We start from the raw sequence: 14,751 nt of genomic DNA, 5'->3' as shown, positions 1-14,751 counted from the left end.
AAGGAAAGCCTTCAAAAGGGTAATTTAAGGGCATGGATAGAAATCACACAGAATCAAATCTCACAAATCAAACCTAGCACCTACTCCAATCTACATCTGAACAAGAAATCTGTCTGCAAAAACTCTGATTAGTTGTCATCTAGCCTCTTCTTAAAGAGCTTAAACTAAGAATCTACTACCTACTGGGATATCCTACTCACTTTAAGTAACTGTCAGAAACCTGAAACCATCGCTTTTTCACTACTAGAAATCTAGATATTATAAATTACTTGAAAGTTGCTAGTCAGATTCAATCAAAAAAGAAAACTATCTCTTAATGTTAGTAATTCCGAACATATACTATATCTTATGCAATATAGGTATATTCCTGAATTATATGCAAATCTATGAGCAAAGCTGTAGAAGTTTATTTTTATACACCAAATCATCTTTTAAATAAATTGTGGGAAATATTAAAACCATATTAAATTTTATATTAAGTATAATATTTAAATATTATATTGGAATAAGGAAAGTGTCCCTAGGTGTTTTCAGAAAAGTCATATCAATGCACATGGCGGCAGAACAGTTTTGTGAACAGATCTGACAAGAACTTTGCTCAAACTAATAATCAATATAGTCTTTCTTCTTAAGATAAGAAGGTTAAGTGGATTGGAGAGATAGACTTGACAATCAACTAGACAGGAAATTCTAAGTGAAACCAGTCTTCTGAAGTCTACTTAGATACATAGCGTTATCACCATCAAAAATCCCTGGTGTCCCTGTAGTACTGTACAGTGGAGACTTGTGAAGAAAATATGTCTTCTGTTCTTGAAGAGTTTATAGTTATGGTAGCAATTCTAACAAAATTGAATTTATATAAGATATTTTAAAGTAGCATGTTATTGTTTTATTTGTTTTACTGCTTTGCTGGTCATCTGGTGAGGATTTTTTTGAGCTTATTCATTTTTTGGAAAAGGAAAGCAATTCCTCAAGGTGAATATATTATATTTCCACTGAGTTTAAGATGCCTTGGCAATGACAGAGGAGAGTTTCAGATTTCTCAAGGGAGGAGGACATTTAATAAGCAAGGAAAGATTCTACTTCAAATTTCTCACAACATTCCTTAGAGATAAGTAGTAACAGTAATTGCATATATTAGACAGATAAAAAAAACCTGAAAAATATTAGATAAATTTGGCAAAATCTCACAGTAAATAAGAAGAATCAAATTAAGACGTCACATGTACTAATGTCCAAAACCAAAATCCAATATGTCTAATACAAATAAGCCAAATCATTTCATTCTTTCTATGAAACCCTTAACTATTTTAAGATATCTGAATAAAAACATGATTTGGTATACAAATCAAAGGTTCTGTGGTAGAATAAAGGGCTGATCTTGGTGCCAATATGATCTGGGTTCAAATCCTATCACAGATATGCTTAATAGTTGTGTCACCAAGAACAAGTTAAATTCAGAACCTCAGTTTCCTTAGTTGTAAAGCAAGGATAATAATGTAAGTAGTACCTAGATCACAAAAAAAAAATCTCATGAGGCTCAAATGAGATAATTTATAATGTACATAAAGCACTTTGAAAAAATTTTAATCATTATACAAATATCAATTTTCAAAAAAATGAGATAGATACATTTTCTTTTTACTTCAAAACACTCCATATAGTTACAAAAGTGTCCTTTGATTTTAAATTAATACACCAGCAATAAAACATTTCATATAAGGATGTTTTATCATCATAAAACTTGTCATATTCCTAATTAAGAAATGCTGCAAAAGACACAAACCCTTTCCTTTCCTTGCATTACAGTTTTGATACTCAATTAGCCACAGAGGAAAATACTAATGTGGAAAGCATTACATCTATGTATCCTGAAGTGAAGACTCCGACATGTTAGGGTCTACTGTTTCCTCATTTTCTTCCTCTTCTATTAGGTTACTGTCATCCTCTTTTATTTTATTAGTGTCTTCCTGCTCTGGTGGTTTTTCTTCAACATCAGTATGATGTAAAATTGTAGCCATCATTGGAATCTGAGAAAAATAGTTCTTAGCTAAAATGTGCTTGTGTTTGATTCTGTGAATAAATACGGGTTCGTATCCCTGAAAGAGAAGAAAACATATATTCTGTTAAACATCATAAACATCATTTCCTATTCAAAGCAGCAGCAGTGACTATTGGCGTATTGCTATTCAATACTTGCTATTCAAATCCATTTCTACCTCCTCCAGGAAGAGATTATTTCCTGGTACTGGATTTGTTTTTAATGTGGATGATGGGCAAAATCTCCATTTCTTTTCTGCCTTACTACCTTTCTTGTTCAATCTCCTTATCAGTGATAGAAGCAAGCCTGATTTTGTGTAATAATTAGGTAGAATTGTACATCAAGCTTTGGAGGCTTTAGGGCTGTGGTATCAAAAGGAGACCATTAAATCATAAGGCTCCCTGTGGGCTATTCTCTATACTGATTTAGAAAACCACATATTAATCTTATTTATGTTTTACTGTATTTTTATTAACTTTGTTAAATATTTCCCAATTACATTTTAATCTGGTTCTGGCTGGCACTGAGGAGCATTGCTGAAACTTATGGACCCCATTTTTGACACTTCTGTTCTTGGGAAAAGCAGTTAAGTTTGAAGGGCTAGAGATAAGTGACATGAAAAGTTAATGAACTTGACCAAGAGACTAAATGCTGGAACTCTGTCTTCCCAGAAATCAGCCGAGTCAGGATCACTAACCATCTTTATTCTTGATCTTTTACGGTCAAGGTCAGGGAGTTAGGTCTAACAATCTCACACACACCTTCCTCCCTCAAACTCCAGGAGAGACTGACTCAGCTTCCTCATCTCAATTTTCTCTTCCTCCTCCTACTCCTCGCATACACGTCACTTCCCCCTCTTTGTCCCACCAATCAAATTAGCACAGAACAGCTGGGGAGGGTCAACCTTCAAACAAGTTAATAGGGAACTGTCCAATTGGCAATTAGTCTCACGTGCTCCATTATCCAAATGCATTGCTCAGTTCTAGCCCTTTACAACTAAATAATCTGCAAGGAGTAAATTTATCCACTGGGTGAATTTGTCTAGCTGCCTATGTGAAAAAAAAACAACAAGAATATATGGTCATATTGGAAAAGGAAGAGTTTCTAACATTAGATCAGAAATCAAGAGATTCTGGTTCTAGCCCTTTCTTTTTCCATAAGTTAAATGATTTTGAATAAGTTGGTGAAATTTCCAAGAGTTTAATTTCCTCTTTTGTATATGGATGATCTCTGAAGGCTCTTTACAGCTCTATTAATTCCATGAATTAAATGAACAGTCTCTCAGATTTGTGCTACTTTCATATGCAGCCCCTTTCTCAACTCCTTGTCTTGACCTTTCATGTTATTTCTGTATCATGTTTAAATCATGAATATTTCTTTCTTTGTTGCAGCTCTCATTTCTTTTTCATTCTCATCCTCATCTTTCACAATTTATCCACCATCACCATGATTTTCACTCAAATCCTATTTTCTGAACTCCTCAAATAGTGATGATGCCAAGGAAGTACTTGCCTCTGCATACACTTTTCTTGAGGTTTTTATTTTAGTCAGGAAATATTTATTAAGAACCTACTACATGCCAGGCACTATGCTAAATATTGGGGATAAAAATTTTAAAACAAAATAATCCCTTCCCTCAAGGAATTTACAATCTAATAGGGGAAGACAATACATACAAAGTTAAAAAGTGGGGAACCCAGATGTAGGGAGATGGTGAAGAAATTAGAGAAGTCTCAAAATAGCATAATCAGGTGAGAAATGAGATCTCTGAGTTGGGATTTGGGGGTTCATGACCACCTTCCAATCAGAGGGGCAGAGGATAGTAATAAGGAGAATAGCAAGGCTAATAACTTAGAGGACAAAGATAGATAGAAAGACAGAGATCTCAAAAGATAGATGAGCAGACAGATGGATAAAGTTAGCTGATATGAAAATGTCCCTTTAATGTTTGCAAAATACATTAGATCCTCTCATTTAAGCACCACAACAACTCTGTGAAGTAGGTACATTAGGTATTATTATCCTCATTTAGCTGACAGAAACTTGGAAAGAAAGAAATTAACAAGCTTCCCTACCTCATAAGAATTAAGAGTTTAACCTAAGGATTCCCTGTGCTATCTATTATTAATCAATCAATAAGTATTTAGTAATTTCCTATTATGTGTCCCCCATTGTGCTAAGACATTAGAGATATAAAAACAATAAATGAAGCAATCACAACTCAAAGGAAATTTGTATTCTAAACGGGGAAGACAACAAGACTAATAGAAGTATATACAGAATAAATATGCTCCCCATCCTTCATATATAGATTCTGATGCTAGAAACTTATCAATCCATTTCCCACAAATCAAATTAATAATGCAAACACAAATCTGATCATGTCTTTCTGCTTTTCAAAAAAACATTCAGTGACTCCATCCCTTTAGGATAAAATGCAAATTCCTCAAGACTGACATTTTAAGTTGTTTGGCCACTTTTCAGCTGAATCTGACTCTTCCTGACCCCATCTGGAGTTTTCTTGGCAGAGATACTGGAGTATATAAATACTAGTTATTATTACTTTATATTTTGTCAAAGTGTTTTCCTGTATGTTGCCTCATTTGAACTTTACAACAATGGCAGGAGGGGAGTAGTATAGATATCACATTCCACATTCTAGAAAGATGAGAAAGGAATCCCAGACAGGTTAAATAAATAATATACCCAAGGTCATACATTTCACTGCAAGAGGACAAGAACTCCAGAACTCTACAAGGCATCCAGGATTTTTGATGGAAAGTATATCTAACACAAAGGATAAGCAGGATATGCAGACTGAGAAAATAAATTGATGTATATGAATATGACAGAATATTAGGTCATTTCAAAGAGACCTGGAAAGCCTCATGTGAACTTATGCAGAATGAAATAAGGAGAACAAGAATAATTTATATACTATTATATTAAAAATTATATTAAAATAAAATTTAAAAATTGAATAATGATAGCTAGAATTTATATAGTGCTTTAAAGTTGGCAAAGCACTTTATTATCTCATCTTATCCTCACAACAACCCAATGAGGCAGACAGAGGTTAAGTTTCTTAATCAGAACCCTGGAACTAGGAAGCACTTGAAGTCAGATTTGAATGCAAACCTTTGCATTTCTGCTTCAGCATACTACCTATTACATTGCTTTTAAAAACTGATAAAGTGATAAAGGAGGAAATGAGCAGAATCAGGAAAACAGCTTCCATAATAATAACACTGTAATGACAGCTTTGAAAACTGTAAAAATTAAGATCAATACAATGACCATCCATGATTCTAAAGAACCAATGAAGGAGCAAGGAGATGGTTCAATGGACAGAGCACCAGCTCTAAAGACAGGAAGATCTGAGTTCAAATACAGCCTCAGACACATGATATTTACTAGCTGTGTGACCCTAGGCAAAACTCTTTTTTTATTATTATAACTTTTTATTGACAGAACATATGCTTGGGTAATTTTTTACAACATTATCTCTTGCACTCACTTCTGTTCCGACTTTTCCCTTCCTTCCCTCCACCCCCTCCCCTAGATGGCAGTCCCATACATGTTAAATGTGTTATAGTATATCCTAGATACAATATATGTGTGCAGAACCAAACAGATCTTTTGTTGCACAGGAAGAATTGGATTCAGAAGATAAAAATAACCTGGGACGAAAAACAAAAATGCAAACAGTTTACATTAATTTCCCAGTGTTCCTTTTCTGGATGTAGCTGATTCTGTCCGTCATTGATCAATTGGAATTGGATTAGCTCTTCTCTCTGTTGAAGAAATCCACTTCCATCAGAATACATCCTCGTACAGTATCATTGTTGAAGTGTATAATGATCTTCTTAGTTCTGCTCGTTTCACTCAGCATCAGTTCACCTAAGTCTCTCCAAGCCTCTCTGTATTCCTCCTGCTGGTCATTTCTTACAGAGCAATAATATTCCATAACCTTCATATACCATAATTTACCCAACCATTCTCCAACTGATGGACATCCATTCATCTTCCAGTTTCTAGCTACAACAAAAAGAGCTGCCACAAACATTTTGGCACATACAGGTCCCTTTCCCCTCCTCAGTATTTCCTTGGGATATAAGCCCAATAACAGCAATGCTGGGTCAAAGGGTATGCACAGTTTGACAACTTTTTGGGCATAATTCCAGATTGCTCTCCAGAATGGCTGGATTCTTTCACAACTCCACCAACAATGCATCAGTGTCCCAGTTTCCCCACATCCCCTCCAACATTCATCATTATTTGTTCCTGTCATCTTAGCCAATCTGACAGGTGTGTAGTGGTATCTCAGAGTTGTCTTAATTTGCATTTCTCTGATCAGTAGTGATTTGGAACACTCTTTCATATGAGTGGAAAAGTTTCAATTTCATCATCTGAGAATTGTCTGTTCATATCCCTTGACCATTTATCAATTGGAGAATGGTTTGGTTTCCTATAAATCAGGGTCAGTTCTCTATATATTTTGGAAATGAGACCTTTGTCAGAACCTTTAACTTTAAAAATCTTTTCCCAATTTGTTGCTTCCCTTCTAATCTTGTTTGCATTAGTTTTGTTTGTACAGAAACTTTTTAATTTGATGTAATCAAAATCTTCTATTTTGTGATCGATAATGATCTCTAGTTCTCCTCTGGTCAGAAATTCCTTCCTCCTCCACAGGTCTGAGAGGTAGACTATTCTCTGTTCCTCTAATCTATTTATGATCTCATTCTTTATGCCTAAATCATGGACCCATTTTGATCTTATCTTGGTATGTGGTGTTAAGTGTGGGTCCATATCTAATTTCTGCCCAGGCAAATCTCTTAAACCTGATTGCTAAAAAAAAAAAAAAAAAAAAAAAAAAAAAATAAATAAATAAATAATGACGAAATATATATGTATCACCTACTTCTTGACAGAGAAGTGTTAGATTTAGCATGCATAATTGTTATATCTGCATACATATATGTATATATACACACATATTCCTTATAACAAATACACACACCACTCAGTGAGGAAATTAAGTTTGCTTCACTGCACATATTTGTTACAAAGAATTTGTTTCTTTTCTTTTTTAATGAAATGGTAGTGACAAGGAGAAAAAAAAACAGATTTTTGTTCAAGTTTTTAAAAATCACTTAAAAATAGAAAGCTTAAGAATACTATGGATAGGGGCAGCTAGGTGGCACAGTGGATAGAGCACCAGCCCTGAATTCAGGAGGATCCGAGTTCAAATGTGATCTCAGACACTTAACACTTCCTAGCTGTGTGACCCTGGGCAAGTCACTTAACCCCAGCCTCAGGGAAAAAAAAAAAGATATGGAATGTTCTAGGAATTTTTAGATGACATCACTTTTCTATTAGTTTTTGCTTAATTATTTTCTTTTGTTCCTGGAAAAGACATTCTTATGGAGTGGAAGTAATCTTGAGGTAAATGTAATAAAAGAACAAAATATATAGATGAAACTTTTTAAATAAGTAAATAAAAATCAAGTTAGAAAAACTTAGCAACACCTAGCAGAACTTCAAGTATATCAAATAAGTAAGCAACATGCATTAGTTGCCTGGGAACTTGGCAACAGCAAAGAAATTTGACCATTAGACCACAGCAAGAAGAAATGGGTCTGGCTGGGTGCTAAGTGGCACAAATGGCTTCTGTGGAGAGTTGCAGTTGAGGCTAAAAAAGCCTAATATTCCCCATAATAGGGTTTTCCAACCCCAAAGGCAAATGCATATGTTAATGGAACAAGTATCAGGGAGAAAAAAGTATTAACCTTTTCAGAGGAAAATGATGGAGCGGTATCTATTTGTGCTAGAAGGCATTGGACATCTCATTAAAATGAACAGAATTGACAAAGGCTTTGAGCGAGCAGATTCACTTCCTTAGGGCAATCATACTGAGTTGGGGAGTAGAGGGAAGTACAGGAATTTCAGTGATACAAATATAAACTGAACCTGGCTCTCCAATGTTCTATCTCCCCTAGCCCTATTCCTATAACTCACTATAAACCATACTATCTACTATGGAGAGTCTTCAATGGGTTTGTTTTTTTTTTATGTTTAAAAAAAAGTTCTGTATGTATTTTTCTATCTTCTTATCTTGATAAGGTGCTACCTCTCCCATCATAGAAGAACTGATATATTTCCGTGATCATACACTAATAATAGATCATTGGTGCTATATGTTCTTATTGTTATGCTCACAAGGAAGTTAACCCATACCAGCACTATAGATGCCCAAGAGGTTGAGACTATTTGAACTATCATACCGGCAGTTATCCTTGTACTAATTGCCCTCCCATCCCTACGCATCTTATATATGATGGATGAGAGCTACAGCCCTTACCAAGATAGGCCCTTGTTCAAAATTAGTCCTGAAAAAGGACATGATTATTTTCCCTAAATTTTGAAGGGTAAAGACAGCCCATAAATTAAGAGAAAAATGGAAAAATGTTTAAATCTGCAACATAACAGTAAACTGAGAAGACTCTCGTTCCTTGACTAAACTGAATGTAGAAGCTTCTGTCACACTGGCCTCAAACCATAATTATAGGAAATATTTTGAGTCAGCCTGGTTTGGAACCTCAGCTCTATTTAGCAAAAATCCAATCATATTGGCATCCTGAAATTAGAAATGCATACAAATAGAACATTTAATTTGATATTGCTGTAATTAGATTAAATACACAAAGGGAGCTGGGTGGATTAATTGAAGAAGCACTGGAATCTCAGCTCTGGGAATGAGGTTCACTCTAACCCACTGTCCTAAATGAGGTGATACTGATAGTCTTGGCTACATTTCTGGTGACTGAATGTTTACGAGGCAACCTGGCTTATTAAATATAATATTTAATACTACTGTAATCTTTATTTCATTCTCTAGGGAGTATATGGAAGCATGGTGCAGTGGAGAAAGCCATGGGGTTAGACCTGAAAAATCTGAGAGACATAATTCCTTCACTGCATAGCTGTAACACTCTGGGGTCAGTGAATTTAACTTCAGTTTTCAGAGAACTTGCCTCTCCATTCCTCTCCCCATGGGTGGTAAGGATCAATGAGGTAATATATATGAACATCTTTTACTCTTAAAAGGATGACGATAAGATCTGTCTCCCTTTTCAACGTACTTCTGAAACTCTGAAAGAGCCAACTTAAGGTATTACCTACAGAGAGGAAGAGGACCCATAACCACATATGTGTCAGAACCAGAGCTTCCTGGCTTTGAGGCCAGTTTTCTGCCCCCTACACCACAATGCCTCACTGAATCACAGCATGTCGGAGCTAAAAAGAGCCATAGAGCCCCTCCCTCATTTTATGGATGGCAGCAATGAGCCTCTGAAGGTGACAAATCTCCCAGAGTTCCAATACAGCAGGACCAGAGTCTAGCCATTAATGGAGAGTTTTTTCCCAATGCACCCTCCTGCCTCTTGAAATAAGTTTCAAATTCAATTTAACAAAAATATATTAACCACATCAGCATCCCCACCCTAGACACATACAGCAGGGAAATAGGAAAATATGTTCAAAATGGGTACTATTTGAGAAGTTTCTTTTCCCTCAGGTGATATCTTTCATGGAAACAGCAGCAGCTGAAATTGAAAAAATGGTGGGCCAAGAATGCATCTCAGCTGCTGAGGGGCCAAACTTCTTTCAATATTAAATGCATGTATCCTCTCTTCTACATTTTCATTTATAGCCTTTGGGAAAAGAGTTCCTTTGGAAATCAACAGGGACTCCTCAAATCTGTTCATCAACATGTCCTACCAATTTCAAATACTCCTGACTTCAAATTTGGAAACAATAAATGATATTTCACTTTTGCAATGCTTCTGTAATTTATAGTAGCAGGAAACAAATGAATAATGGGGCCCTGAGCTCAGGTGACTATTCCAAATTCATATTCCATCACAATGATTATCAGTTAAAGTGCAGTGGGTCTTTGTAATATAACCAAACTTATGGTGTTCTTAATTTTCTGGTACTCTTTTAATAACTAAGCTCAGGAAAATAGATTTTTATTTACATCATTTCCATTCTAAGTTCATTGACAACTGTCATAGGAAAATATCCATATTTCAATCAATTCTGGAATATTTTCATTTCATTTTCCATGGTGTGCTGTGTAAATTTTGACATAAAACCTGAATTTCCAGAGTATTTTTAAAGAAAATGACCCCAAGAATAAGAAGGTAATTTATCCTATGGGATTGATTTAACTGTGGGTTTCTAAAACTATCAATCAGCATTGCCATTTGGGGACTCTTCAAATTTGATTATTTTAAGGTACCACAAGTAGAGAAATGATAGAATTTCAGCCACTGCCAGCCTGTGAATCTGAACCAATTACGACCTGAACCAGTGATCCTGAGCTACTTCTCCAGTCTTATTAGGCTGCAGAGCCTTCCTTTGAAATGCTGTCCTAAATTTAGAGATCTTTTAGACATGGAAAGAATGTCATGGGCTTCTACAAAAGGCTCAGAGATATACAAAGTAGATTCAGAAAACATTGTTATACAGCCAAAACATCTAAGTAAGAGCTTATTCTACATCCCCGATTTATTATCCTTTGTTCCCCTTTCCATACTCTGTGGTCCAGTTATGTTTGTCATATCTCTTTGCCTTTCTAAGAGCTGTGCCTGCCTCTTCCCCTTAGAGATTCCACCTCCCTCCACAAAGCCATTCCTGATCCAGAAGTTCGAGCCAACTGGTTTCAATTGACAACTTGTGTACCTTAGGTAAGTCATCCACCCCACCCACACCTCAGTAAAATGGAAGAATGGCTCTTTGTGTCCCTTTTCTGGATTTTCTGAGGCTACAGTCCTCCACCTGTTTTTAACACTTGTGGAAGATTTTTTCCTATTTATTATCACATTGTCATAGCAATATTAAAAAGACAAATATTAGTCCCACATTGCTGATAAATCTAAGTACAGAGAGATGTGTATCCGTATCCTTCCCTTACTCTGTATTTAAGTTAAACAATATGCACACAAGGGCCTCCATTTCCCACTTCCATGAATTTGCACTCACTATCCCTCACACCCAGAATAGACTGCCTCTCTCCTTGCCATCTCACCTCAAAAAACCTTTTTTTCTTCTTTTTCAAGACTAACTTGAAAGACTTTCCTAATTTCCTTAATTACTAGTGCCTTATCTCCCTAACTACAAAGTATCAACCACTTTCTATATTTATGGTTTTTCTCTTTTTATTTATTCTGTTGTCCTTATATATGAACTTGTCTCCCCCAATGTAATGAGAATTCCTTCAAAGTAAACAATTGCTTCATTCTCTGTATTTGCTTTCTAAATGCTTATTGATTGAATAGCTAACTTTTTAAATACAACAACCCATAAAGATTTGGAATGCATTTAGAAAATAATTAACTTTAACTTTAATAAAATTATCAAACCAATTGCCCCCCAAATACCCTTTAATCTTTAATTAAGTAACACAACTTTTTTTTTCCTTACCTCTTCAAGGTTCTGTATCTTGAGATGAGCAGCTGCTTCATCTTTAGTCAGGAGAATACAGTTCCAAGGGGCCCATTCCTGTGTTTTATCCCATCGGACAGTGACCAAATCATAGAGATCATCCCAGGCACTGAGGGCTGACTGGGAAGCCCAAATATTCTCAATCAGATACTGGAGATCTTGTAGCTATAAATAAAAGCAAATCTGTGAATTAATAATTAAACTTAATAAAATCATTTTCCTAGCTTTCATGTTATATAAAATGTAGTTTGATTTTTAAATTTTTTTTTACATATTTTAAAAACATGTCACTTAAAAGAGCTCTTTCGAGGTACAAAGCTCTTTGTTTTGATGAGAATTGGTCAAAAGAGTTAAATGTATGCAGGAATATACCTAAGATTCTTAAAGATATTTATATTTATAGTACAATATTTTTATGATACTATATTTATACTTACATATTTTATAATATATGTACATTTGTAGTCATCTATTTATAGGGCTAATCATTGCAGTGCCCTCCTTTCTTCTTTAGGAGGCAAAAATACAAGACCCTTGAAAGTAGGGAACATTTCTTGTCTAATTTTGCACAGTGTTATACACACAGCGAATAATATTTATTAATATTACTAACATTTTCTTGTTAGGACTGGAAGAAGAAGAAAAAATCTGCCTTTCACTGTCTGCTACTTTAAAGGAAAAAAATCCTCCCATCTCTGTACCTTCATAATGAGGTTATGACTACCTACTTTTTAATCTACAAACCTGCTTATAGCATTCACTATTTTGGAAACTATCATTTCAATTTGAAGAATAAAAAAAGCAGATCACATAAATGTGCTCTTTGTATACAAAGACAATAACATAAAGACATCATCTCAGAGCAGGAAGAGACCTCAAAGACCATCCACACAAATTATACTTGGACAAGAATGTCTACCACATCATGTTGTTGAGGGGTGAGAGATACCCTAACAGTGATGGGGTTCCCAGGCTGGTGTCACAGGTTTTTGCAAAAGAATTCGCAGTCCTGATCTCCAGGCAAGGATTTTGGTAAAATAAATAAATAAAAATAAATAAAAAGGGTTTATTTTCATTGAGAAACATCTTTCCTCTGCAGACTATTCCTGATAGGAATTACCAAAGGTTTGGGTACACAGCCTTTGATTATATTTAGGTTTCTATGGTTCAGAGCTAGGAAGTGATCTCCAGATGAATTTGAGGGACTAATCAATAATGATTGATAATTATACCCCAGGCCAAGGTGGAGATTATTATGTAGGAGAGATTATTTCTCCTAGGAATAGGAGGGTGGAGTTGCTCCCAAAGGTCTGGAGGGTTGTTCACTCCCCCTAAAGATTAGGGGGACACCATTCCTATTACATCAAGGTCTCTAAAGAGTTCATCCCATAATCCACAGCAACAAGGCCCTCTACAACTGAGGGTTCCCTTCCCACTTATACACACTTCTGTAATCTATTCCAGAAAACCAGAACCCACTGGGCTGCTTGACTGTTCACACAAATTAGAGACGAGTCACCAATTCTATTCCTCCTGGAAATATGGAGGACCATTAGGACTCACTCTCTGCCATGTTCCTCTGCCCTGCAGACCTCTGGCTATGTCATCTGACCTACTGGTGTAACCTAAGGATCACTGGGCCTTGCATTGACAACTCTGTAGTTGAACATTATTTTCTGGGTTGTTTCTTTCAGCTATAGCTCTTTGAGCCCTGAAACGAGTGATTATTAAGCTTTTCTTATCCGTCTTTCCACCATAGAATAATGTTTGACACACAGTAAGTATTGAATAAATTCTTCATTCATTCATTTGAAGACCTCCTTTGAGAAGAAAGACATTACTTCTCAGAGAAAACCATATTCCTTTGGAAATTTTTTTTCCTAATTGTTGGGAAGTTTTTTTTTTTCCTTATATCAAGTCCTACCTTTGCCTCTCACCAATTCTCATCTAATTCTATTTCTGTTGTCTAGAGCAGTATACTATTAATGTCAGAGCCCAGGGTCTACTCAAAAGTGCTATCTAGGAATGTGGAACAATAAAACCTCTGCTGGTTGCTTCTTGTTTCCTACCAAAAACCCATTCTGTCTGATTGACAATATCTTGGTTAAAAAGACATCCTATTTCCTTACCGAAATGAAAAGACATCCTGGCTCCTCCCTTATTTATACCTTGCTTTTCCATATAACCCTATTGACTGACTTAAAATTTCAATATGTAAAGCTCTCCCAAACTTTTTTTTAATTGCTAGACTCTCTCTCTCAGAGTTTGATCCACTCGCTTTTGTGTCAATGAAGTCTTTTGAGACTATAAGAGAATCTCTCTGAATTATTTCAAACTAACTATACTCTCAGACACTTCATTATTCCACATGACAGCTCTTCAAATGCAGTCATAAACTTTCCTTCTCTTTTTTCCCCAAGCTAAATACCTTCAGTTCCTTTCACCAACTTTTATGTGGGGTACTTTGTCGTCCTTTTACCATACTGGTCATCCTGTTCTGGATGTTCTATCCTCTTCATATCATTCTAAAATTAGGTATCTACACATAATCATTCCCAGCACTCCCAGATTTGACAAAATAAAGCAAATTATCAACTCTTTGGCTCTGTACACAGCTAAGTGACTCAGACCTTTTTCCACTTAACTTGCTAGCAATACCTTCCTCACCCTTTCTTTGTGAACTTGATTTTTGGAACACACTTTTAAAGACAGATAGATTTAATAATGTTTGCAGATTTGCACTAAAACTCTCACTTCTACCAGGTCTCCTTTGTGACTACTAGCAGATGTTGTTGAAATGTCTAACCAGGAATTAGATCTCTAGACTTAGAATTTTATTCGATTATGATCTCCTCAAGAGCTATTTTTCAACTTTATATCACCAAGACCTAATACCATGTCTGGCATGAAATAAATGTTGGATTGACTTGGATTTTTCAGAATAAAGATGAGTGAGTACTGAATATGAAAATCAACCTCATTAGTACTCTATACTAAAAACAATTGAGCTCACTAAATGATCATGTTGAAAAGTATTTAAAGCAAGGTTAGCACATGAAAAGAGAGTGAGAATCCACTCATTCCCTTTTTTCATTTGAAAACCATTTATTAAGTTTCTACTCCATGCAGGCACTGTTGCATGTCTGTGGCATTGCAAAGCAAATTCCCCAGTGTGGCTGGACTTGGTCTTTCCCCCCTTATTT

The 14,751-nt window shown here is 35.5% G+C and overlaps 1 protein-coding gene across 3 annotated transcripts in view; it reads right to left on the bottom strand.

The window, feature by feature from the left end:
* Positions 1-1,572: 1,572 nt before the first annotated feature.
* The window catches only part of IQUB (IQ motif and ubiquitin domain containing), a 100,910-nt gene continuing 87,731 nt past the window's right edge, over positions 1,573-14,751 (bottom strand). For all 3 annotated transcript variants that reach the window (XM_074268111.1, XM_074268112.1, XM_074268113.1), the window contains 2 exons: positions 11,528-11,713; positions 1,573-2,099 (listed from right to left, as the gene is read on the bottom strand). In XM_074268111.1, the coding sequence (XP_074124212.1) occupies positions 1,863-2,099; positions 11,528-11,713 (423 nt within the window). In that variant the 3' untranslated portion in view covers positions 1,573-1,862. The remainder of the gene's footprint in view (positions 2,100-11,527; positions 11,714-14,751) is intronic.

The sequence above is a fragment of the Sminthopsis crassicaudata genome, chromosome 5, assembly GCF_048593235.1.
Source record: "Sminthopsis crassicaudata isolate SCR6 chromosome 5, ASM4859323v1, whole genome shotgun sequence".
Taxonomy (NCBI): domain Eukaryota; kingdom Metazoa; phylum Chordata; class Mammalia; order Dasyuromorphia; family Dasyuridae; genus Sminthopsis; species Sminthopsis crassicaudata.
This window is presented reverse-complemented; position numbering and strand designations above follow the sequence as displayed.